The 25677-nt window shown below is 43.0% G+C and overlaps 1 protein-coding gene across 7 annotated transcripts in view; it reads right to left on the bottom strand.

Annotated features, from left to right (window-relative positions):
• The window catches only part of MID2 (midline 2), a 95491-nt gene extending 71666 nt beyond the window's left edge, over positions 1-23825 (bottom strand). Inside the window, exons 1-2 of one of the 7 annotated variants that reach the window (XM_059909998.1) lie at positions 23556-23825; positions 10594-11309 (exon numbers count right to left, since the gene is read on the bottom strand). In XM_059909998.1, the coding sequence (XP_059765981.1) occupies positions 10594-11253 (660 nt within the window). In that variant the 5' untranslated portion in view covers positions 11254-11309; positions 23556-23825. Of the gene's footprint in view, positions 1-10593; positions 11310-11585; positions 11623-22924; positions 23057-23409; positions 23427-23555 lie in introns of those variants that run through there. The other 6 variants (XM_059909994.1, XM_059909997.1, XM_059909996.1 and 3 more) reach the window with 6 other exon arrangements.
• Between the last annotated feature and the right edge of the window lie 1852 nt (positions 23826-25677).

Raw genomic sequence — 25677 nt, 5'->3', positions numbered from 1 at the left:
GAAACCCAGCTACATGTCCAAACACCAGCTCTTCACTGAAGCCAGAGAGCCCCCTCATGGCACACACTTGACTGTGATCTTCATATGTCATGCTCCGGGAAGGCACATGTCTTCACCCATGTATGAGCACACTTACATACACCTACCTGACACAGCGAGTCTTGAAGCCTAAAAAGGGGCAGGGCCTTTCTGTTTGTTCTATTGAAACATGTTTTATTGCCATTGAATGCCTATATTCTCTCTTACTTTCTACAAGGTACAAGGCGAACATTATCTAAAACTAGACAAGATCCCAACTGTTTTGATGTGGCAATTGAACCTTGAAGGTTTCGAAGAGAAGTGAAGGGAAGAAGGGCCAACCCACCCCAAACCCGAGCCTTCCCAACTGACAGAAGACAATTTCATCTTTAAAAATACTCGGAGCCAGTGACCCCGTTACTATTCTTTGACAAGCTCTTTTTTGACATCTTGTCTATTCACGGATGTTCCCAGCTCTTCCAAAAGCCAGTAGCCAAAATCTTAGCACACTTTTGGGGTCACATTCTGCCTTCTTTTTTTAACTGCTTGTCTTAAAATACTTACTTTGCTTTTGCTTCAGTCTGTCACTTTATGTATCAATTACATATGGCCTTTCAACAGCAGAACACACCATCTGGTCCACAAACTGAAGCCCACACCCTTATGCCTGAGTTTATTCTTTCCCCAAACATTTATTCGCTGTTGTATAGACACGGGCTATGTCCCAGAATGAGATGCAGGTGACATACTGGAGGCATGAGGTCTACTCTACCTGAGGTTTGCTGGGGAATCACCAGACTGGTCTTCAAGCCAGGTGAAACAGGTGGCCAGCCCTCCTCTTCTCAGAAGGTTCTGAAATCATCCAGCAAAGACACACCCTCTCCCAGTCCCCTTATCAGAAATGTTACACAATCCCTTATTCTTTTCTTTTCCCTCTGTTCAGGTGCATAGCATGGTTAAATCTCTAGCTTAAATGTATAAATTATTATTTGGACCTTCGAGAAGAAAACCTATACTAAAAACCTAAATCCAGTGTTCATTTTGATAATATTGAGCTGAAACCACTCTACTTTCCTGGAGGCCTCCATATTGTATTCCACTTGCACGATTCCTCTTCGGTTCCTGCCTCTCATACACATCCTCTCCTTTCTCCTTCACTTGCCCTTCCTCTCTGTCTACCTTCTAGACCAGGAGTGTGCTGCAAGGCTCACTCCTCAGCCTTCATTCAGCTCCCTACTTCCTGACTCTACCTCCACGCTAAAGACCCTCAAACCTATGTCTCTGGCCCTGATCTTTCGGCCACCACAAAGGCCTGAATTTCAACCCCTTCTGGAACACTTGCCCTTTCAGTTCTGAGAGTGCCCCATGCTCTATCTCCACCAGATATTTGAACAAACTATTTTCTCTGAACTAGAACACTCCCTGTCCCTGACCCCATCCCTGTCCCCCAACTAGGGGTCCAAAACGCCGCCCAAAGTCTCTTCTGATGTCCCTCCTATGGGCTCTCACACACACACACACACACCCCCGCCCCGTGCCTCCACTGCCACAGGACTCACCACACTGTCTTGTAACTGTGTCCTCACTCGTCTGCCTCTGCACACCACGCTGACACCTCCACCAGGGTTGGGATGTGCTGTCTTTATCACTGGAACCGCAACCCCTTTTCTAGCGCTTGGCACCTTCAGACTCAAGTCTGAAGTCATCGCCCAAAACTGCTAGTCCCTTCCTAATTTCTCTATTTCTGTGCCCAATACCACCATTCTTCAAGACATCTCCTCCTCAAAAATCATTTTTTTAATTCTTTCTCTCCATCATCTATAACCACTACAGTCGTTCTCCAAGTCCTGTCAATTCTTTCTTCACAGTCTCTCTCCAGTTGGCCCTCTTCTCCGATGAATTCATTTATGATTCCCTGCTTTTGAGCTCAATGACTTCCTTTCACTGACCCTTCCTGTGTGCTTCAGAGAACCCTGTGCAAACCTCTGCCATGGCACTTACCATACTGAATTCGAAGATGTCCTTATCTATCTCCCTTACTGAGCTCAAAGCTCCGCAGGGCAGGCACTGTGCCTTAGTTCCTGTGTCCCCAGCTCCTACTACAATGACTTGAACAATTTAAGTGTTTAATAAACAAAGTGCATGTTCATTAATTGTTTTTTAAATGAATGAATGAGCCCCTGGCCTAAATCCCTGGCGCTACAGTTTAAGTTCTCGTCTGGTCCATCTTCAGGGGAGATAAAGAACAAGACAGTACCTCTTTATATCAACCCTTCATGAACTTGAGTGTCATTATCACATTTTCCCCTTTAAACCTTACTTCTTTGGGTTCAATAATTCTTGTTTCTTTCATCTTTCTTTACCTATATTATATTTCTGTAACATGTTCTTTTGCCCAATAATAACAGACAGAATTTTCATCCACCCAAGAACAATCTCTGAGTCAATGTTTTGTAAGCTGTTCTCAGACTGATGATTGTTAGCTCTTTCAGATGTTGATGAGGAGGAGACTTGGGACAAAAGAAATAAAAGAAAAACAGAAAGATAAGAACACAGGTAGGTGGAGTATCCACTAGCTAAACTTGCTCTCAAACCTAAGAAACAATAGAAAACATCTTCCAACAGAGTCCTGTTAATACTATGTGACAGTAGAGCCCGAGAATCAATACAATTATTGGAGGGGGGAAAGTGGGGTTCAAATGAGTCTTAGCACACAGTTCGAGTAGAAATGGAATAAAATGCATTTTTTACCCTCTCACACACATACAAAACATGTACAGATTTATACATATTACAAGTAATGGGGAGCAAGTCTTGGACAATTAAGAGAGCACAGAGACGGGCTTCCCTGGTGGCGCAGTGGTTGGGAGTCTGCCTGCCAGTGCAGGGGACACGGGTTCCGGCCCTGGTCTGGGAGGATCCCACGTGCCGCGGAGCGACTGGGCCCGTGAGCCACAACTGCTGAGCCTGCGCGTCTGGAGCCTGTGCTCCGCAGCGAGAGAGGCTGCGATAGTGAGACCCGCGCACCGCCATGAAGAGTGGCCCCCGCTCGCCGCGGCTGGGGAGGGCCCTCGCGCAGAGGCGAAGACCCAACACAGCCAAGGATAAATAAATAAATAAATTTTAAAAAAAAAGAGAGAGCACAGAGAAGCCAGATCTACAAGCAAGAATGATTTTACGATTGTTGAGCTGAAGGCTGGTTTTGCTGAAAAACCCCATGACAGATATTACGCCCACCCCATGCACACATGTCCACCACCATACCTTAGAGAGTCCAAATCTAGACACAAATGCTTCGCTCTTATAATATTTAGCTACTGTGATTCAGTACCTAAGTGAGTGAAAGTGAGAAACAACTTTTTCTGTTCCCTCAGCTATGGTAACTCACCCTTGGCCTCCACTGAAGATTTGTCTCATCATGAGGCTCATTTATTAGGGAGATCCCTAGTCTCAGGATAGGTTCTACTGAAGCCCTAACTCTCCCTAGGGTGACCACAGAAAACTTGCCCTACACTCATGGCCCCCTCATACCCAAGTTATCCACAGATAACCCCACAGAAGATCAACACAGGCACTCTCTCCTCCTCACACACAGTGACACACATTTATAGATACACGCAGACACACACAGATTAAATTCTCAGCCACTCACCCATGCAGAAATACACACACTTGTATATAGTGGCACATACAGATGTATGCAAATATGCCCTCTCTCAACCCAGTCTCTCATAAAGATATTTCTCCTTCCTTCTCTTATACTCATATTCATACTGGTTCAGAAACAGTCAAATGTCCATTGGTAGATAAATTGAGAGGGTATCTGTTTTGGCAGACAGGAGTGGGTGAGTAGACAAACGACTGGGAGGAGGTGGTGGCTGAGTGAGAATGGGTGGGTAGAGGATAGAGTGACTGAGTAGGAAGAAGGAGAAGTAACCAACTATGATAAGATTCTAGGATATCATATTTTCTAACCTTTTGACTCTCGTTATGGTTTTCCTTTGAATAGTCTCCAAGTCTCATATCTCCCTTCTCTTTGGCAATCTTTAGCTCTCTCTGTCTCAGTCTCTCTTTGTGTGTGTGGTGTGTGTATTTTACTTTCCCACAACAAAAAGCTTACTCTAATACCAGGTAATATTTTATAACAACAAGACCCCTGATAGGTAAATGTAACTACATTTAAGAATTATTTGTAGGGACTTCCCTGGTGGTCCAGGGGTTAAGAATCCGCCTGCCAATGCAGGGGGCATGGGTTCGATCCCTGGTTGGGGAACTAAGATCCCACATGTCGCGAGGCAACTAAGCCCGAGCCACAACTACTGAGCCCCTGTGCTCTAGAGCCTGCGTGCCACAACTAGAGAGGCCCACACGCCACAATGAAGAGCCCACGTGCCGCAAGGAAGAGCCTGCACACAGCAATGAAAGATCCCGCATGCCACAATGAAGATCCCACGTGCCGCAACTAAGATCCAATGCAGCCAAATAAAGAAAGAAATAAAGAAATATTTTTAAAAAAGAAACAGACATTTCCAATATCTTAAAAAAAAAGAATTATTTGTAGTAATGAATTTGTGGAAATGTAATGAGATAAAGAAAATGTACTTGTTTATTCCTTTCAGGAAATTCCTCTATTCCCCCTGGTTTTCATCAGCTATATTTTTGGCAGGCTGTGGGCATGGAAATGTGAAGCCATCACTCTCAAAGAGAATTACAATAATCACATCTGATTTATACAGATGTCACCATGGGGTGAGGCAGTTGGAAAATCCAGCAATCAAAATGGATAGGCACCTAAAATTAAGGACATGTCGTACTTTTGCTAACACTGTGGTTTTTAACATTATCAGTAGTTCACAGGAGATTTTTCTCCCCAGACTTCTAAGGTATTCATAATGGTAAGACAGCTTTATATCTTATGAGTATGGAAACAAGCTATAGATGCTGGTATACTTACTGCAAATCCATTACAAAGATTTAATTCACTTGGATTTCTTGAGCATATACTATGTGTGCTAGACACTAAGGAAGACATTGGAGAAATAAAAGACATTGTGCCTGGTCCCCAAAGAATTTATGGTATAGCTGGGGTATGTTGGAGCGGCCTTGTGGGATTTTAATTGAGCACTAAAGAATAGGTAGGATTCCTAAGCAGGCCAAGAGAACAGTATGAGTGAAAGTTAAGAGTCAGGAAAGAGTAGTATGTTTAGCAGACAGTTAGGTTAGACTGGACAGGTGAAGGTCACATGTTTGAGAGTGGCAGGAAGAAAACACAGGTGGGCAAGCATGAGAACCAAGTTGTACAGAACTTGGAATATTGAGTTGAGATCTGTCACCAATAGAGAGTCACCCAAATTTGACCTCTTTTATAAAGCCACATTTATTAATACAATAATATCAGTCTTTTCTAAGGGGAGGAACTCATGTGACAATGAAAACTCGAAAATGTGAAGCATTAGAAACGCGACACAGATCATGAACTAAGATATATATTGGGAGTAGTAAATGAAAAGAGAAGTAATAGAGAAAATAGTTACTCTGATAGGCCTTACAATTGTAATAACTGTCATGAACACAATTATTCTTTCAAATTGAAGAACCACTGGTAGCCTTCTGAAGGATATTTAGGTAGACTGGACAATTAACTAAGGATAATAAACTATACTAAGTATCCCAAACCCTCTAGCCCATTTTGAGTACACGTTAAGATGACAGGCTGGCTTCTGGTTATTCTGACCTTTCATCTATAATGTAATGATCTGTTTATTCTTTATTGAACAAATAAATATTAGAGACCACTAATCCTAATCAGGGATTAGTACAAAAGTGTAGTTATAAACACCAACAATGAACCTCCAGAACAAAAAAGTACAAACAAACACTGTATCAGTCACTGGCCAGAAAGTCAAACCTCTTTCCCTTCTCCTGTAGGACTCCCGTGCTCCTCTCAGGGCCAGGGTGGTATGCTCAAGGCCATCTCCCCCATAGCTTCTGACAGCTGGCTTTCTCCTTTCTCCTTGGGGAAGAATCAAGCAGCTTAAGGGGATAATCCTAAATGCTTTTCTAAATTAAAATTAACTCAAAGAAGTGAGGATATGTGACACTAAAAGTCAGACTTCCTCTCTGCTTAATGTGGAGAACTAATATCCTTTTATACTTGGCACCAAACCAAAGTGATTCCTACCCCACTCCATCCCCCTCTCACACAAGCAGCACCTCCCTCTCCCCCCTCAAAGCCCAAGATGTTCCAGACAACATAACAAACCACACGGTTGGGAATGATTCATATGTTTCCACTCTCCGTCCAAAAATGAGCAAAGAAGTTTCCACTTAATTTATAATCTGAATTTTCTGCACATTTCCTAAAAACTTAAAGGGGAACGATTCAAAACTTGGCCTCTCTTTCTCCAAAAATTACTGATTAGTTACAGAGTAAAGGATCTTTTGGTAAAATACTTTTGTGTTCCATCTATCCCTGGAGACAAGGACTATAGCTGCACGATGCCAAATATCTAATCAATCATCCAATGTTTTCATGTTTTCGGATGTTTTCAAAAAGCTGGTGCTCTGTAGATACAGGCTTATTCTATCCAGTCTTTTGTTATCTCAACAGTACATATGGATACAGATTTTTCTGTTTGGAATATTTCTCAAGGCCAATGCCTTATTATAGTTCCAACACCTGCAAATATTTGGCAAGAGATTGTTCTACCTCTCCATGTCCCCCACTCTTCCTGCACCCCGCCCCCACCTCTTGCCATTAAAAAGCTGTAAGTTTATACTATGTCTTTTCCTTGATGCTGTTAACCATTTATCTGTGACCCATGAAATGTGCAGTTGCTGGAGCATAAAAGTAAGTTTCAAATCACATTTCACAGGGAAAATTTAGGTCCAAAACAAAGTGGCAGCAGGCTGCAATAGAAAGGGTACTTAATTCAACTCAGCTCTAGAAGCTGAGTTCCAGTTCCAGTTCTGGGACTTTGACCAAATTGCTTAACCTCTCAAAGCCTCCATTTATACCACTTTAAAGCATAGGGCTTCAACTAGACCAAGTCCAAGGCCTACCGTCTTAGGAGTCTAAGAACTGCAGCCACTAGATGACATGATACTATACCATAGAGAATCCTAAAGACTCTACCAGAAAACTACTACAGCTAATCAATGAATTTGGTAAAGTAGCAGGATACAAAATTAATGCACAGAAATCTCTTGCATTCCTATACACTAATGATGAAAAATCTGAAAGAGAAATTAAGGAAACACTCCCATTTACCACTGCAACAAAAAGAATAAAATACCTAGGAATAAACCTACCTAAGGAGACAAAAGACCTGTATGCAGAAAACTGTAAGACACTGATGAAAGAAATTAAAGATGATACAAACAGGTGGAGAGATATACCATGTTCTTGGATTGGAAGAAGCAACATTGTGAAAATGACTATACTATCCAAAGCAATCTACAGATTCAATGCAATCCCTATCAAATTACCAATGGCATTTTTCACAGAACTAGAACAAAAAATTTCACAATTTGTATGGAAACACAAAAGACCCTGAGTAGCCAAAGCAATCTTGAGAAAGAAAAATGGAACTGGCGGAATCAGGCTCCCGGACTTCAGACTACACTACAAAGCTACAGTAATCAAGACAATATGGTACTGGCACAAAAACAGAAATATAGATCAATGGAACAGGATAGAATGCCCAGAGATAAACCCACGCACATATGGTCACCTTATTTTTGATAAAGGAGGCAAGAATATACAATGGAGAAAAGACAGGCTCTTCAATAAGTGGTGCTGGGAAAACTGGACAGCTACATGTAAAAGAATGAAATTAGAACACTCCCTAACACCATACACAAAAATAAACTCAAAATGGATTAAAGACCTAAATGTAAGGCCAGACACTATAAAACTCTTGGAGGAAAACATAGGCAGAGCACTCCATGACATAAATCACAGCAAGATCCTTTTTGACCCACCTCCTAGAGAAATGGAAATAAAAACAAAAATAAACAAATGGGACCTAATGAAACTTCAAAGCTTTTGCACAGCAAAGGAAACCATAAACAAGACCAAAAGACAACCCTCAGAATGGGAGAAAATATTTGCAAACGAATCAACGGACAAAGGATTACTCTCCAAAATATAAAAGCAGCTCATGCAGCTCAATATCAAAAAAACAAACCACCCAATCCAAAAATGGGCAGAGACCTAAACAGACATTTCTCCAAAGAAGATATACAGATTGTCAACAAACACATGAAAGGATGCTCAACATCACTAATCATTAGAGAAATGCAAATCAAAGCTACAATGAGGTATCACCTCACACCAGTCAGAATGGCCATCATCAAAAAAGGTTGTGGAGAAAAGGGAACGCTCTTGCACTGTTGGTGGGAATGTAAATTGACACAGCAACTATGGAGAACAGTATGGAGGTTCCTTAAAAAGCTAAAAATAGAACTACCAAACGACCCAGCAATCCCACTACTGGGCATATACCCTGAGAAAACCGTAATTCAAAAAGAGTCATGTCCCACAATGTTCATTGCAGCTCTATTTACAATAGCCAGGACATGGAAGCAACCTAAGTGTCCATCGACAGATGAATGGATAAAGATGTGGCACATATATACAATGGAATATTACTCAGACATAAAAAGAAACGAAACTGAGTTATTTGTAGTGAGGTGGATGGACCTAGAGTCTGTCATACAGAGTGAAGTAAGTCAGAAAGAGAAAAACAAATACCGTATGCTAAAACATATATATGGAATCTAAAAAAAAATGGTTCTGAAGAACCTAGGGGCAGGACAGGAATCAAGACGCAGATGTAGAGAATGGACTTGAGGACATGGGGAGGGGGAAGGGTAAGCTGGGACGAAGTGAGAGAGTGGCATGGACATATATACACTACCAAACGAAAAACAGATAGCTAGTGGGAAGCAGCTGCATAGCACAGGGAGACCAGCTTGGTGCTTTGTGTCCACCTAGAGGGGTGGGATAGGGAGGGTGGGAGGGAGACGCAAGAGGGAGGAGATATGGGGATACATGTATATGTATAGCTGATTCACTCTGTTATAAAGCAGAAACTAACACACCATTGTACAGCAATTATACTCCAATAAAGATGTTAAAAAAATAAATAAATAAAAATAAAAAATGGGGGGAAAAAAAAGAATTGCAGCCACTGAGATTGTTGCTCTCTGCATCTTGATATGAATGAGAATATCACCCTTAGTGAAATCAACAAACGTTAAAATTTGTACAAATTTATAAATATTAAATGTAAATAAAAAATCAAAAAGAGCACAAACCATTGTCAATGTGACTCTCAATATTGTTTTCAATAAATTACAGAAGGGAAAATGTATCCTATTCTGAGTATTACTACCCTCACCAACATCATAATTTTTACATATGTTACAATGACTTTTCCGTAGCATGGCAAGAGGAAGATCTCCACTCCCTTATTGCCTTCCTTCCATCCCATCTGGGTCTTCCTTCCAGCTTGGCTTATATATCTAGGCCTGATTCTGGAGTGGTAATCTAATTTTTCAGTTAAAAATTTTATTTTTCTGGAATTTCTGTTAAGTAGCTTCTTAAGAGAAATCAAGCCACACAGCAGACAGGCAATGGGAATAAAACAATTTTGCTGGATCTGACATTTGTTAACATCAACGTGAGGTAGTAGTGCTTTAAAAAAATAGGCACTTAGACTTGCATATAAATACTCTGCTGGCACAACAACTTCAGAAAACTCTGGCCACTGAACAGGAACTTACCAGGCAGAGACTGCAAACAAGCACTTCAAAACGAACACTGGCACAAAATATGATACTGGATTAAATATTTATTGCCTTCAGTTTAAATTTTTAGTTCAGGTATTTGATTATCCCTCCTAACTTCGTGGTACACTGAAGTCCCTTTTTTGTCTGTTTGTTTTGTTTTGCTCTGTTTTTTAAGGCAGGTTTAGAATTAGCCCCCTCTTAAGGGTTTGGTGGCAATTTGTAGTGGCCAGTACCAAAGCTTTGTTTATTCAGTGTACTGAGTGTGCAAACACATACACTACTGTCCTCCACAAAAACCTCTCACCTACATAGATACACTCAGACACCTCCACCCACACATACCGGAGACACACCCAACCTTCCCATAGCTATACGCATATATATGCAAATCAGCACATATGCTAATTGTAATACACCTACATGGGTACTCACATACTTAAAAGAAGAGGTAGAAAGATCATGGCAAAGATATACAGGGTACAATATATCACTGTCAGAGGAGAGAGGGTGCTGTTTCCCTGGACGTACTATTAGTATGAGCCATAGGCTAATTCCCCCAGAACTGGCCAGAGGTGAACGAATGCAAGCAGGTTTGTGCAACACATGAAACAGGTTCCAGTGAGAGCCTGCAGGCTAGGAGGCTATTTGTCACGAGAAGAATTTGGAGTTAATTCACTTGTCATATAGAAAAAGTGACCTGTTTTACTAGGGAACTTGCTAAGTGTATAACTGTGTATAAAGAGACAAAGTCGTGTAAGGGGTATCTCCCAGATCCCTTACCTTGAGCTTCTCAAACCGATCATTCAGGGACGCGACCTGATGGTCTCGGTGACGCCCCACCAGTTTGCATAAGGCACAGATCAATTGGTCATCAGATACACAATACATGTTCACTTTCTCATTCTCATGGTCCAGGCAGGTGATCCCTCGAAGATGTGTGTCCGGCACTGGTTCCACCAGGCGGTGGCTGGTGAAAGGTTTCTTATTGGGGTGCGTGGCCCGCAGGCAACGGTCACAGTAGGAGACCTCGCAGGTGATGCATGTTTTCACTGCATCCCTTGGCGGGTCCTGCTCACAAAACTGGCAAGCAATTCGCTCACTAGACATGGCGCTGCTGGGCCTATAAGTCCTCTCCCGGCGGCTCTCACTTGGGGAATTGGGTCCACTGACGGAAGCCTTCTGGAAGCGGTCAATAATGTTCTGCAGAGTCACATTCCTCTTGAGGCCGTCCAGGCCCCGGTGGTTCAGTGAGATAACATACCTGCACGTAGGACACTGAAAAGCAGTAATGGGTTCAACGGATTCACCAGAGCTGCAGCTTGAGACCAAGATGCGATGGGCACAGCTGAAGCAGAGGCTGTGAGCACAAGGGAGCAGAAGGGGGTCTTCAAACAACTCTAGGCAGATTGGACAGGTCAATTCAGACTCCAGTGTTTCCATCTTTAGTGAAAATAATCCTGCTGAGGCATTAAGAACCGCAGAGGCTGGGCTTTCACCTGCAAGGAACACGAAGCAAGAGTCATTAAGCATTTCCAAAGGAAACGTGGATGTAGCATAATGACACACTAACCAATGGAGGTTTTAATAGGCTGGATTCCCCAGGGATGCTGGAGCAATAGGAAAGTGAGTTGGGAATTAATCAAAAAGCCATTCGCCCCCTTTAAACCTTGTTTTTGACAAATGCCTGGGTTTATTTTCCTGCGCTAATAAATAGAAGCTAGAGGCCATCTCTGAATCCCGGTTTACTGACTCACATTCCTGTTCCAACTCACCACACTGGTGCGGATCAGTCTCTCACACACCCTCTCCACTGACATCTCTTGTCCTGGACTATGATGCACCTGAGGCCCTGCCAAATTCTCAGTCTCCATTCTCCAATATTGTTCTCTATTTTACTTCCAGTTAAAATACAGAGGCTGCTCCTATTTCACATCTAGTGGAAGGAAAACAAGGCCATATTTGAAACTAACTCTCTAGTTCTTGAAATGATCCCATTCTCAGAGCCTGCATAAAAAGAGAAGAGAGAGCTTTAGAAAAATGTAGTTCTCGGCACAGGATAATAAATTCTTCAGATGTGTGAACTTGAATTACTTCCTGTTACCACACATGGAAATTTCTGTTCCATCCTATTTCTAGTAAACTGAGTTACTAGAGACAAATTGGAAAAATATTAAAATATAAAAATTATAAAATATATTTTGCCGGTTTAAAGTGTTAATCTTATTTATAGGAAAGAGAAAGGCATCTTTTGCTTTTGAATAACTTTTGTTCATCATCTCACTATCACCGGAGACTCTCATCAGGGCTTGAAAGTTTGATTCTGCCACTGGTATTTGTTCAGGTTTTGTCATCTGTCAGAGATATCTGCATAGCCCTCTCACAGGAAACTTAAATACTGAGTACAATTATACATTGTGCATAAGTACAATAGATGTATCCCTAAAAGCTGTTTCTAAATCAAACCTTTTAAGTGCACTGAACTAACTAGCTATTTAATGGAAATCTATAGGAAATTGGACTGTAAAAGTGAAGAATCTTTTGGTAAAACGGTCACTCTCAGTTGGTTTGATAAGTTTAGATGTTTGTATAACCACTTTTTTAAAAAGTGAGATGTGTGGTATTCTTATTTTACAATTTACAAGAGCTTGGAAGTTGTTGGCTAGTATTTTGTAGCTTATAACATCTATCAGCCTTCACCTATAGAGATGAAAAAGTAAAACAATTAAAATGTACATATATCATAGAATCTGAGAATTGGAAGAGACTTTAGAGATGATAGATTCCAACTTCCACTCAAGGCAGGAATATTGCCTTTGGTAGTTCCATTGGTCAAATTCAACATGTCCATAAATGAACTTGCTATTCTTCCCTGCCCCCCAAAACAAAACACCTGCTCCTCTTCCAATTTTCCCTATCTGTTAAATATCACCATCCAAGCCTAGAGACCTAGGAGTTCTCTCACTGAACATGTTTATCACTTCAACCACTTGGTGGCTTCCAGAACATTCTGTTTTATTTCATTTACACATCTGTGTCTCCAGCTAACCCTCCTTGCTCCTTAAAAGCATCAACTATTTCATATTTTTATTCATAGTACAGTGCCTCACACTCATAGAGTATTTAAAAATTGTTAAATGAAGGATCCCTTCAAGTAGAGGAAGTTAAAGAAGGGACCTAGCATTTATTGAGCACCTCCTGTATTCTGAGTGCCATGTTAAGAACTTTACACACAATATTTCATTAAATTCTATCGGGAAGGCTGTACGGAAGGTACTAATACTATACGCATATTATGGTTGGGAAACTGGGGCTCAGTGTTATTAAGTAAATGAACCAGGAACATACACACCCAGAGCACTGGGGCAGTCTAATGCCAAGGCCTGTGCTCTTTCCCACACACCTTTATTTCAATCATCTCACCTCCTTCACTTGACAAATATCTTGACTATTTACAAGAGGGTTTCTAGACACCATGTTTCCACTTCTATTTGTGTCTCTCTGTGTCCCTCTGAGTTTCTCTGAACCTGCCTCTCACTCCTAGTCCCTTTCAGAATCATAGCTCTTTCTTCTAGGCCCATCTCCACCTTACTCTGCATTTCTATTACTGTCTCTTCCAGAACTGCAGGTCTGCATTCCTCAGTGTCTGTGTTGGAAGCTACCTGGGAGAATCGAGTAAGGCCTCCTGCCAAAATTATAGTTGGTCAAGATGCATTGCTGATAGACCTGCCTCTGTGTTGTAACCTTTACAAAAACAATTAGAGTACCACAACTCTTCTGAATCTTAGGAGCATGCCATATTAATTCTTCTGTACAGAGGAAAAGCTCTGCGAATTTTCCTGCAGTCCTAAAAGTTGTTCCTGACTAAGTGAGACACTTGAACCTCACTATGAAACTAAGCTTAGGAAAGCCTGCTATGGGTCAGGATTGCCTTGGATAAGGTCAAAATAGGATTTTTAACCAGGGATTCCTGAACCTTCTAGAAATGTTTAAAGGATGCTGTATGTATATCATACATACACTTTCACGGGGAGAGGGTTGTCCATAGCATTCAAAATGTTCTCAAAAGAGTCCTTGACAGAAAAAAAGCCAAACATCAGTGCTCCTAAATAGCTACCTTAACTGATTTCGGCTGTGTAGAGAATAATATAAGATGGTTAACAGTCTGTTCCTTACGGTAAGTAACTTTTTCTATTATACTGTTTCTATTCTGTTTTATTTTACAATTTCGGGGAACTGAGTAGTTTTGCAACTTCTCCAAACATCTGTTCATCTCATCTCTCATTTATGAGGCCACCTTGTTCTGGTCACTCCTAATATTTCAGCATCCTTTCAACCTATCTCCCATTTTCCCTACTTCCCTGATTACCTAAGCACATTTCCCCTTAAAATTTATTGTGCTTTTGCCATGCGCCAGGCACAACAACCCTCTAAAAGGCAGGTACTATTTTACAACAACAAAAAAGGTAATGTGTCCAGGGTCACACTTGTTTGCAAGTAGCAAAGTTAAGATTCAAAACCAGATAAAACTGAGAGTCCAAAAATAAACTCATATATTTATGGTCAACTGACTTTTGATAAGGGTTCCAAAACCATTCAACAGGGGAATAATAATCTATTTGACAAGTGGTTCTGGGATAACCGGATGCCCACATGCAAAAGGATGAAGTTACAGCCCTACCTCACACTATACATAAAAATATACTCAAAATGGATCCACAATCTAAATGTAAGCACAGAAACTATAAAACTCTTAGAAGGAAACATAAGTGTAAATCTTCATGAACTTAGGTTAAGCAAGGGTTTCTTAGATGACACCAAATGCACAAGTAACTGAAGAAAAAAATAAATTGGACTTCATCAAAATTTAAAACTTCTGTACTATAAATGACACCATCAAAAAAGTGAAAAGACAACTCACAGAATAGGAAAAATATTTGCAGATCATACATGTGATACAGGCCAAGTATCTAGAAATAAACAGAACTCTTACAGCTCAACAATAAAAAGGCAAAAAATATATATTTTAAATGGCAAAGGATCTGAATAGACATTTCTCCAAAGAAGATATGCAAATGATCAGTAAGCATATGAAAATGTACTCAACATCATTAGCCATTAGGGAAATACAAATCAAAACCACATTGAGATACCACTTTACACTCACTAGGATACCTATAATATTACTTCACACACACTAGGATGGCCATAATTTAAAAACATAGCAAATGTCAGCCAGGATATAGAGAAATTGGGACCCTCACACATTGCTGGTGGGAATGTAAAATGATGCAGCTGCTTTGGGAAATAGTTTGGCAGTTCCTCAAAATGTTAAATGTAGAGTTACCATATGATCCAGAAGAACTGAAGATATGCTCATTCAAAAACTTGTACACAAAGGTTCATAGCAGCATTATTCACAATAACCAAATGGTGGAAACATTCCAATTGTCCCTCAACTTATGAACAGATAAACAAATGTGGTATGTCCATACAACAGAATATAATTTAGCAAGAAAAAGGAATGAGGTACTGATACATGCTACGACATGGATAATCTTTGAAAACATTATGCTAAGTGAAAGAAGCTAGTCACAAAAGGTCACAGATTATATGATTCTGTTTATAGGAAATGCCCAGAATAGGCAAACCCATAAGAACAGAAAGTAGATTAGTGTTTGTCAAGGGCCTGGGTCGGGGGGGCATGGGGGTAGAGGGAATGGAGAGTGGCTGCTAATGGTATGGGTTTTCTCTTGGCAATGATGAAAATGTTTAGGAATTAGCAGTGATGATTGCACAGCTTTGTGAACATACTAAAAACCACAGAATTGTACACTTTAAAATGGTGAATATTATGGTATATGGATTTTACCTTAATTTTTAAAACACATTCAAACCCACAATCCAGAGTGTGAACAAACAGCTAACCACTATTCCACACTGCCAACTGTGTAACTATGTACTATTTCTAAACTCTACTGAATTGCTTACTCCTTTCAATTGTTTTTCTAGGTTAGTGATTCCCTGTCTAGGTTTTGCAATACCTGCGATATCTCTAATGATCAATGGGTGCCAGAAAATTATCAGCTCCCAATTTTTTATTCATTTAAAAATGATAAGACTCCTAAAAAATATTTGACTCCTAGATCACAAAATACCTTTAGGAAGTACAGGAGGAAGTGGTATGACAAAAAATAAAACAATGGCAGTGCTGCAACTTCAAAAAGTTTGTGAATCACTGATCTATGCAGAATTAGAGAATATACTAAGGATAAAGACAGGATGTAAACCTGATAGAGTGTCACCGAATGACAGGTAATCATGAAGCTTTTGCCAGAAAACACAATGGTTTGTCATAAAAATGCACTGATGAAATGCCTAGGCGGGCAGACCAAATGCCATGTTAAGAAACAAATGCCCACATCCACATCCACTGATTTGTTCCCTTCCATATCATTAAGTTACTGCTGTGTAGTCAAATAAGGATGCTTATGTATTTGCCCTTGTTCTAGTGTAAAATTGTTTCTGTATGGCTTATCGTCACCCTGCACCCCCCTTCAGGCTGAGGCTCCTGAAAAAAAAGTTGATGAGAATAAACCTTAAGAAGGTATCATAAGGCTGTGTGAGTAGATAGAAATACAAAGGAGGAGTTTTCAATGCAGGCGATTAGAATAAAAATAATACATTCTGCACTTACAAAATGAAAGATTGATTTCAGCGTTGCCCTTCAAATCCAACATTCGGTTAACTCTGATCAGAGAGAGAAGCCATGATCTGCACTTGGCAGAATGCTATTATTTCAAGTGTTATTTGAACATAATTAAATGCCCACTTATTTCAACAGCTTATATTCCATCTAGTTTTCATCTTCCAGATCCGCGGAGCATGGGTCTGGGCTCTCATTACCTCCCTGAGGAGCCACAGTCTCCCTTTCTTCACAGAAAAACCGTGAGTGTAAAACCCAACCTGACCCCTGGGCTGTACAATGAGGATTGAGCTGGCTTGTAGGATTTACATTCTTCAGGATATTAACAGTAATGTCCCATGATCTCTTCCTAAAAACACCAGAAACTGTCTCTCTGCCTTGGAGGATGAGCAAATGAGTCCTGGCTTAGTCTGATGTTCCCTTAACTGTAAAATGTCATTCAAGTTGGACTAGAATCACCAGACAATCTCTTTAACATGTGTTCCAGCTCTGACATCCTATTATTACAGAGCTCTTGCTATCTGTTACCACATAGGAAAGACACCTTGGATTACTGAAAACCAGCTCCTCAAGACACAAGTCTTATTCATTAGTGTGACTAGAAAGGCTGACAAGCCATGGGCGTCATCATGAAACGAACTGGAAATAAACAAAATGCATTACTTACCCTTGGCTAAGCCAAGGTGCCCAAGGACAGTGGCTGGTTTTGCCTGTTGTACTTCAAAGAAGATATAATGGGTGTTCCAGGGGACAACTAAAGGCGAGGAGAGTCCCATGAGAGTACAAACTAATGACAACACCTTTTGGAAGAAAAGGAAGACAACCAAATCCTAGAATACTATTAGTAGGAAAAGACCCCTTTAATTTCAGAAATGATCATTCGGGAACATAAAAGGCAACCAATGCATAGAATTCTCACCCTAAAAAGATAGACTGAAAATAGAAACCCAGAAAAAAGAGGCTAGGTGGTCAGTAAGCATAATTAATAATAACAGTCACCTTACATTTGTGTACCTATTTTACACTTTTCAAATGGTTCCAAAGCCACTATCTCATTTGATCCTCACAACAGAGCCTGGTTGTAGTCTTGGCTCTAAACTGAATTAGCTGAGTGATCCCAGGTAAGACATTTAAACTGTTTGGGCCACAGCCTCCTCGTCTGTCAAATGAAAAATACCTGCCCTACCCATCTCACAGGCTCTTGTGAGGATCAGATGAGAATAAAATAAAATTATTAACTTGCTTTACAAATACAGATATTCTCAACACACATTCACAGATGACAGACACAGAGCAAGTTATTAAGGAAATAGCACATGTTTGGAAATTCACCCCAAATGCATGGTTGACATAATGGAGGACAATTACACTCCCCCACAAGTTTTCTGGAGGACCATGGGTCTGCTTGTGGTATTTATTACGCTCATATGTCTCCCCTGTTAGACTGGAGTCCCCCCCAAAGGGAAGAACTGTCTCTCTTCTTTTTTCTTAAGCTTTTATCACGCACAGGGTGAGCTCAGGACTGGAGGTTGATTACCGACTGACAGCACCAGAGCCAGTTCTTGTCTAATAGGTTATTAAAGCCTACTTAATATTTTATAGTACATGGATTTAATGATTTTTTTAATGACTTGAGACCTATACTTTTTTTAAAGATGGTTTTGATGTGGACCATTTTTAAAGTCTTTACTGAATTTGTTGCAATGTTGCTTCTGTTCCATGTCTTGGTCTTTTGGCCCCAAGGCATGTGGGATCCCAGCTCCCCAACCAGGGATCCAACCCATACCCCCTGCATTGGAAGGCGAAGTCTCAACCAGGGAAGTTCCTTAATGATCTTTTTTTTTTTTTTTTTACAATAATTAGCTCCTAAATCCAGCCATTGACTATTTTATACAATATAGTCATCATAAACATTAAAAGGAATATCACAATAGCAGAACTAAAAGTCCTAGATCTGCTACAAACACAGTAGATTAATCTAAGTAACCAAGAAACAGATTTGCCAAGGTAACACATGATAATTGTCACAAATCGTTAAGTATAATTCATAACACCTTTATCTTAATGCCAATTACACTAGCAGTTTCCAGATTGGAGAACAAATGAAGAAAAAACTTAATTTACCTACTGCTACCAGCACAGCTTTCCATCTATTCTAGGACTGCTTTTCCCAATCTCTGTTACCCAATAAAATATTTGTAAATTTTTTAATGTTCAGTGCCCGCCCCCCGGATGGGCAGTCATCTCTACTACAGAATAAAATTGGCAATATATGTATGTAGGGCATGCTGTTGAGTGTTAGGCTGAGAGGACCCCAAGTTCAGGTCAGAAACAAGGGACAGAGAACAGAAGCCTATTTGAAATCAAGCTTCTACTCCCCTGGGAACCACATGGATCTTAGCAACACTGAACAAAGGGCTATAGACAAAGCGATGGAGGATTCTGGACCGTAAACCATTTTTCTATCTCTGGGCTGTATACATTCAGACATGTCACTGTCCTGCATTAGCACTGTCTACCATGCCCATACATTATTCCCCTAACTGGGCAAATTGTAAATACCGGGATTTTCTGTTTCAGGAGGATTTTAGGTTATATAATGAATTTGTTATCAGATCTTCTGGTCTCTGTAAGAGGAAGATCCAGAGACTGGGAATGCTGTTCATCAACTAGAGGAGTCCGACCTGCAGGAACGAGTCTGAGGCAAAGCCCAAGGTCAGGCAGTCAGAGCTCTGCAGGGAGAAAAGAACCCAAGTAGGACAAGTCTTCCTAAGGATACCTTGCTAACCCACTTAGGCAGAACCAACAGCCTTATTATGTATTCAGCTGAACCCAACACAGAGAAGGGAGTAGGGATGTTGGCACATTACTCAAAATCCCTCCACCACCCATACTTTAACCATCTAGTAGTCTTAGCAGCTTACAGGATTTCTAAGGGCAATGCAGGAGCTGGGAGATTGTCAAAAAAGAATATGTCTGTCTGTGATCATGGAGAAGGGGAAGATGCAAAAAGAGAAACTGTAGAAAGAGCCACAAACCTCCAGTGCCCACAGAAGACTCTTAGCAGAGTTCTAATTCATGAAAATGGAGACAGAAACATATATTGATCCTTGGAAGAGAGGGGAAATAAAAAGAGGGCTAGCTAGCAGCCCGTACAGAGGGATCATTGGAGTTGGAACATCTTGTCTCAACACCACTCATCTGGTCTTCTCACATGTTAGCATGATCCAACACACTGGTTGAGAAACACTTTTCTAGTCTATTTTTCACACTGCTCAGTGATGAACACAATGTTTGTTGAGAGACCTGAAATACAGACATGAGCACAACACCACCTTGGTACCCAAATTTCATTCATCAAAAAGTGAACAATTGTGAACTCTCCTGAACTGTCGTATATGCAGTAACAACATGTTACATGTCATATCTTGGTGATGCAATGCTCTAAGTCAAGGCACCCAGCCTAAGTAAGGAGGTGCTTCGCAAACACAGTACCACATGTTCCCCTTTTGCACAGAAGAGAAGACCAAAAACTTAATGCTAACTGGAAATGGAACACCCCCTGGCCTCCACTAGCAGCAGAGGCCCATGGCCTAACAGCTAGGGACTTACCAAGACCCATAGAGACTGAATGACACACACACACAAGGCCAAGCAGGTACCTCTGAGAACAGCCATTTGAGACACATTCTGTGCCTCCGCCCTGTCTTCACCTCCTTTTTAGGGCTGTCTGTCCCTGTTGGGAAAGACAGAACCTGAGTACTAAGGGACAGAGTCAACGGAGGACATTCTCTCCTCCTCACCAAGTAGCAAAGCCATACTCCTTCTGCAGTTTCCTTCTCAATTGTCATGGTGTCAGCAGATTTCATGGGAGGAGGGATGAGGGAATGGACAGGCTCACTACCCACAGCAATTTTTGGACGCTATTATGAGACTCCACTGGCACTGCTTTAGGATATACAAGTTTGAGCAAGTTGCCCGGCACTTAGAGGAGGGATTAACTAAACCAATTTCACCTAAATCAATTTGCACTGTTCAGATGATATGTTCATGAAGCAAGCAAGTCATTCTGATTTGCGGCAGTACTTCCCGGGGGGGTGGCCTTGCAAGGTACAACATGCTAGATGAGGAGTCTAGTAGTCATGAAAGTAAATGGGAGGGAAACAATCGCTCCTTCATGTCCCTAGCCTCTACCCCTGCCCCGCACAGCCCCTCCCTGTCCTAATCCCGGAGCTGCGAGTAGAGTAAGGAGGTAGGCCTTAAACAAGCAGGAGGCCAAGATACAAGGCCAAGGCTGGGGCCTTAGACCAGTCAACAGAGGATTCTGCATGCTGTAGGTGCTTTTAATAAATATTGTTGACTCACCACTGCTAGATGCTAATCATGCTCAGATAGCCATGCCTAAAATTATTTATGCCACTTTTCAGTAGAAATTAACTACCTGCCCCCATATGGGCTAAAAATTAGTGAGGTTATGTTTTCAAATGAGTCTGACTCAGATTGTTAGATTGGAGTACATTAGATATGATTCAAGCCTTAGCGTAAAATAATCACCAATTACTCTGTATGCCTACTTTTATGTATGTTTTCATTCAGTTGCATGTACACTAGAGGAAAAAAAAGAAACAGACTTAGGACCAAAGTAGAGTGATAGATTTGGCTCCCAAGGGGATTAATAATGGCAAGTTAGGGTTCCCAGTAAACTAGGGTTGCTACTTACACCCAATCTATTACCCCAATAAAAGGTAAATGAAGAACTTTCTTCGAAAAGTATAGTGCTGAGAGTTTATAGAACCCTTTCATCTTCAAAGGGCCAAGCCAAGACTCACAATAGCCAGTACACAATATGATGCCTTTCATACAAGTGAAAGGTCATAGGAATGTCCTAAGGCCACAAAGCCAATGCAACATCAGATTTGGGATGAACTCTCTGATCTTCTTGGCTCCTAGACTTGTATTTCAAGCACATAAATCAAGTTGTGAGGAACAATCAGGAGAAATCTAATTTACATTATATATCTGCATTAAGTTAATTGACTGGGCAGGAATATAGAAAAATAGCAAAGACTCTTTCCCCCCAGGGCAGTGATCAGTGGAGAGAAGTGAAAAGGGGCATGTGAGGGTTAGGGGTAACCAGCCCGGGTAGAGTAGGGAGGGAGTCTCCCTGTTCAGCAGTTCCCTTCTTTTGGAACATTGCCAGAGAACTGATTAGAGTACTGGGAGGGAACAGAATGGGGTTAAAGGCAGCCCTCTTGGCCCTATTTGAGAATCAGAAGAATCAACTCACACACAGTACTTGTCTATTTACATAGCCTCTAATATATTCCTTTGTAAGGGCTCCTCTTCACAAACAACCATCACCATCCACCCTCCCCACACTCAGAAACCCTCAACAAGGCAAACTGGCTCACAAGCCAGAGGCTGCATGGCTGGGAGGCTGGGAGTGCACAGATTGATGGGGAGGAGTCCAGGGGACGGGTGGTTGGTGGGAGATTCGGGTGGGCAGGTAGATGTGTGACGACCACGTAGGAAGAAGGCGAGTGAGCGTGAAGGCGGGTAGGGGAGTGTGGAAGAGAGAAAGTGAAGAACCCAACGACCTCAGGATCCCAATTTCCTGCTCCGAGAAGAAACACCTCCAAGAAATGCGCTGCATACGAAATGCTAAGTAACCTAATCCTTATCACCGAAAATGTTTCTGTAAATCTACTCCGCCGTTATTTACTTAATTCTTACGAGCCAGGAATGGAAAAACCCCACCTATCCCGGGTTCAGTCGCAGCCTGTCCTGAGGACCTATAAGTTTTCCCTCTCCCCCACTGAGCTGCTTTCACAGCTAGGCCAGAAATAAGGAACCACCCAGACGGAGACTCGAGGATCGCTCCCCCGGCAGCAAAGGGATTAAGTTTCACCGGGCCTTCCTGCGGGCAGGCTGTCCGCAGCAACCGGCTGCCGCAGCAAACACCGCCGGGCGGCCGAGGGGCGCCGCCCGGGCCGAGGAGGCTGCCGGCCGCGGGAGCGTGGGAAGGCGGCGGTGCCCTTTCCCAGACCAGCACCCAGGCTCCAGGAGAGCCGCTCGAGGGGCCGCACCCGGCCCGACCAGGCTGCGCGGGAGGCCTCGGACCCGCCCCCGCCCCGCATCGCGGAGTGCAAACTCCGTCCCGGGAGGGCAGCGACGGGTGCCCGGGCCCCAGCGGCGCAACGGGAAGCCAGGGCCGGGCCGGGGCGCCCTCCGTCGCCGCCGCCACCTCGAGCCTCGCGGGCCCCGTCATCACGCCCCGCCGAGCCCCGGAGCAGCCTTCTGCCCGCGCCGGGCCCCGGCCGCACCTGAGACGCGGCCCGAGCCGGGGCCGAGCCCTGCGCCGGCGGTGGCGCTCGGCCCCCGGGGCCGCGGCGAGGGGACGCGTTTTACCCAGGGCATTCCCGGCTGCCGGCCATGTCCTCGGCGCGCCCGAGGGCGCCGGGTGCTCGCCTGCCTCCTGCGCGAACTGGCTCGGGCTCCGGCGCGAGCTCTCCGGCCGCCGCCGCCGCCGCCGCCGCTGCCGCCGTTGCCGTCGCCGCTCTAGGCCGCCGCCCGCCTTCGCCGCCGCCGCCGCGCAGCAGCCGGGATCCGCCCGCCCGCGCGCCCCGCCGGGGACAGCACGGCGGCCGCCAAGCTACCGCGGCTGGGTCTCCCGAGCCAAACTTAAGAGTTTTCGCTCCTCAGTCCAGGGGCAGCACCATGACACCGCGGCAGCACCACACTGTCATTTCCGCCGCCGCAGAAGGAGGGGAAAAAAAGGCAATCCTGACGAAAAGGGGGATGGGGTGGGGGCGAACCGGGCTGGGACTGCCGCCCCGAGGGAGCTCTGGGAAGGGCCCGGCAGCACGGGTGCTCGGCCACCTTCCCCGGCTCACCTTCCGCCGCCCCCGCCGCTCCCAGCTCCCCCTGCCCCTCCTCTGGAGGCGCGTTTACATGTTTTCTCCCCTGGCAGGAGTGACCGGAGAAACCTGAGCGAGCAAAGGCAGCGGGTGGGTGGGGTTCGGGCTACTACTGTACCTACCAGCTGATTCCAGCAGCCTTCTCTCCAGCGCCCTGTCATCTTGAAGGAAGACACACGGAGAGGGGCCCGAACGGGTGTGTGTGTGTGTGTGTCAGAGAGAGAGAGCGAGAGCAGAATGTGTGTGAAATGCAGAAGGAAGGCTCTGGCCAAACTCTTCTCCCAGCCGCCAAGCCCCTGGTCCCACAAACCCCCAGGTTAGAACAACGAAAAGGCGGTTGCAACCGGCAGTGAGAAAAAGAGTGCCTAGGTCCACCGCACAGGTCCTCGGACGAAGCTGCTCTATGCAAAGTTAACTACAGAGTAAAACAAAAATAGTGGAGGAGACAGAAAAGGGCAGACAATTGAAGGAAACCCAACCCCTCTTTCTTTTTACAAAGGGAGAATGGCTGTGTTTTATTGGCCTTGGGCAGAAGTTGTGGGGATGGATTAAAGCCACCAAAATTTAAAAACAAAACCAAAAAAAAAAATGGGAGAGAGAGAATACGGCTTCATTTACACATTCAGATCCTTGATGGACAAGAGGGTCGTTAATAAGAGGACAATGGGACAGATGCCAGCCATACAGGTATTCAATGTCCCTAATAAGCTAATTGGTCCATCTGGAACCCAGAAGTGCTCATTGGTCTGGAGTCAGCCCTTGGGCTGACCTGTCATTGGCTCAGAGACCACCGCCCCACTCACGAGGAGGGTGGGAGAGGGAAGGAGGCCCCAGAGGAGATTCTGGAAGGGGAGAAAAAGGGGAGATGAAAGGGAAAGAAGTGAGAAAATGGGAGGAAACAATCCCCTCTCACATAGGCCTCCCATTACCTTCTTCCATGGGAATGATTCCAGAAAAATTAAGGTAATTCTGGGTGTATCCCATCAGAGAACCAATAGTAATTAGCCAACACCCCTGTAAAACAATGTGCTAGGACTTCCCTAGTGGTGCAGTGGTTAAGAACCTGCCTGCCAATGCAGGAGACACGGGGTTCGAGCCCTGGTCCAGGAAGATCCCACATGCCGCGGAGCAACTAAGTCTGTGCGCCACAACTACTGAGCCTGCGCTCTAGAGCCCATGAGCCCGTGCTCGGCAACAAGAGAAGCCACGGCAATGAGAAGCCTGTGCACCACAATGAAGACCCAAGACAGCCAAAAATAAATAAATTTATTTTAAAACAAGACAATGTGCTAGAGAGTACTGAGGTGGAAAGGAAGGCAAAAATCACAACCAAGCTATCCTGATGAAAGTCTGGCCCTAAGAGAAGTAAAAGAGTCACACCAGAAGCACAGGCAAAAATAAAACAAAAATAGACAAGTGGGACTACATCGAACTTAAAAATTTCTGTGCAACAGGAGAATCAACAGCGAAAAGGCAAGAATGGAGAGAAAATATTTGCAAACCATGTACCTGATAAGGGGTTAATATGTAAAGAACCCCTACAACCCAATAACAAAATAAATAACACGATTAAAAAATGGGCAAAGGACTTGAATAGACATTTCTCCAAAGAAGATATACAAATGGCTAACAAGCATATGAAAAGATGCTCAACATCACTACTCATCAGGGAAATGCAAACTAAAACCACAATAAGATATCATCTCACACCTGTTAGTCTGACCAGTATTAAAAAAAAACAACAAAAAAAGCCCCAGAAAATAGTAAGTGCTGATGAGGATGTGGAGAAATTGGAACACTGTACACAGTTGGTGGGAATGTAAAATGGTGCAACTGCTATGGAAAACAATAAGGAGGTTCCTCAAAAAATTAAAAATAGAACTACCGTATGATTCAGCAATCCCACTTCTGGAAATATATATGAAAGAATTCAAAGCAGACTCTCAAAGAGATATTTGCACCCCCATGTTCATTGCAGCATTATTCACAATAGCAAGAGTTGAAAGCAACCTAAATATCCGTGGAGAGATGAATGGATAAAGAAAATGTGGCATATACATTCAGTGTATATGCACTGAATATGGCATATACATTCTGCCTTAGAAAAGAGGGAAATCCTGTCATATGCTATGACATGGATGAACCTTGAGGATAATATGCTAAGTGAAATAAGCCAGTCACAGAAGGACAAATATTGTATGATGCCACTTATAGGAGGTACCAAAAGTAGTCAAACTCATAGAA

The sequence above is a fragment of the Balaenoptera ricei genome, chromosome X (assembly GCF_028023285.1).
Source record: "Balaenoptera ricei isolate mBalRic1 chromosome X, mBalRic1.hap2, whole genome shotgun sequence".
NCBI lineage: Eukaryota > Metazoa > Chordata > Mammalia > Artiodactyla > Balaenopteridae > Balaenoptera > Balaenoptera ricei.
This window is presented reverse-complemented; position numbering and strand designations above follow the sequence as displayed.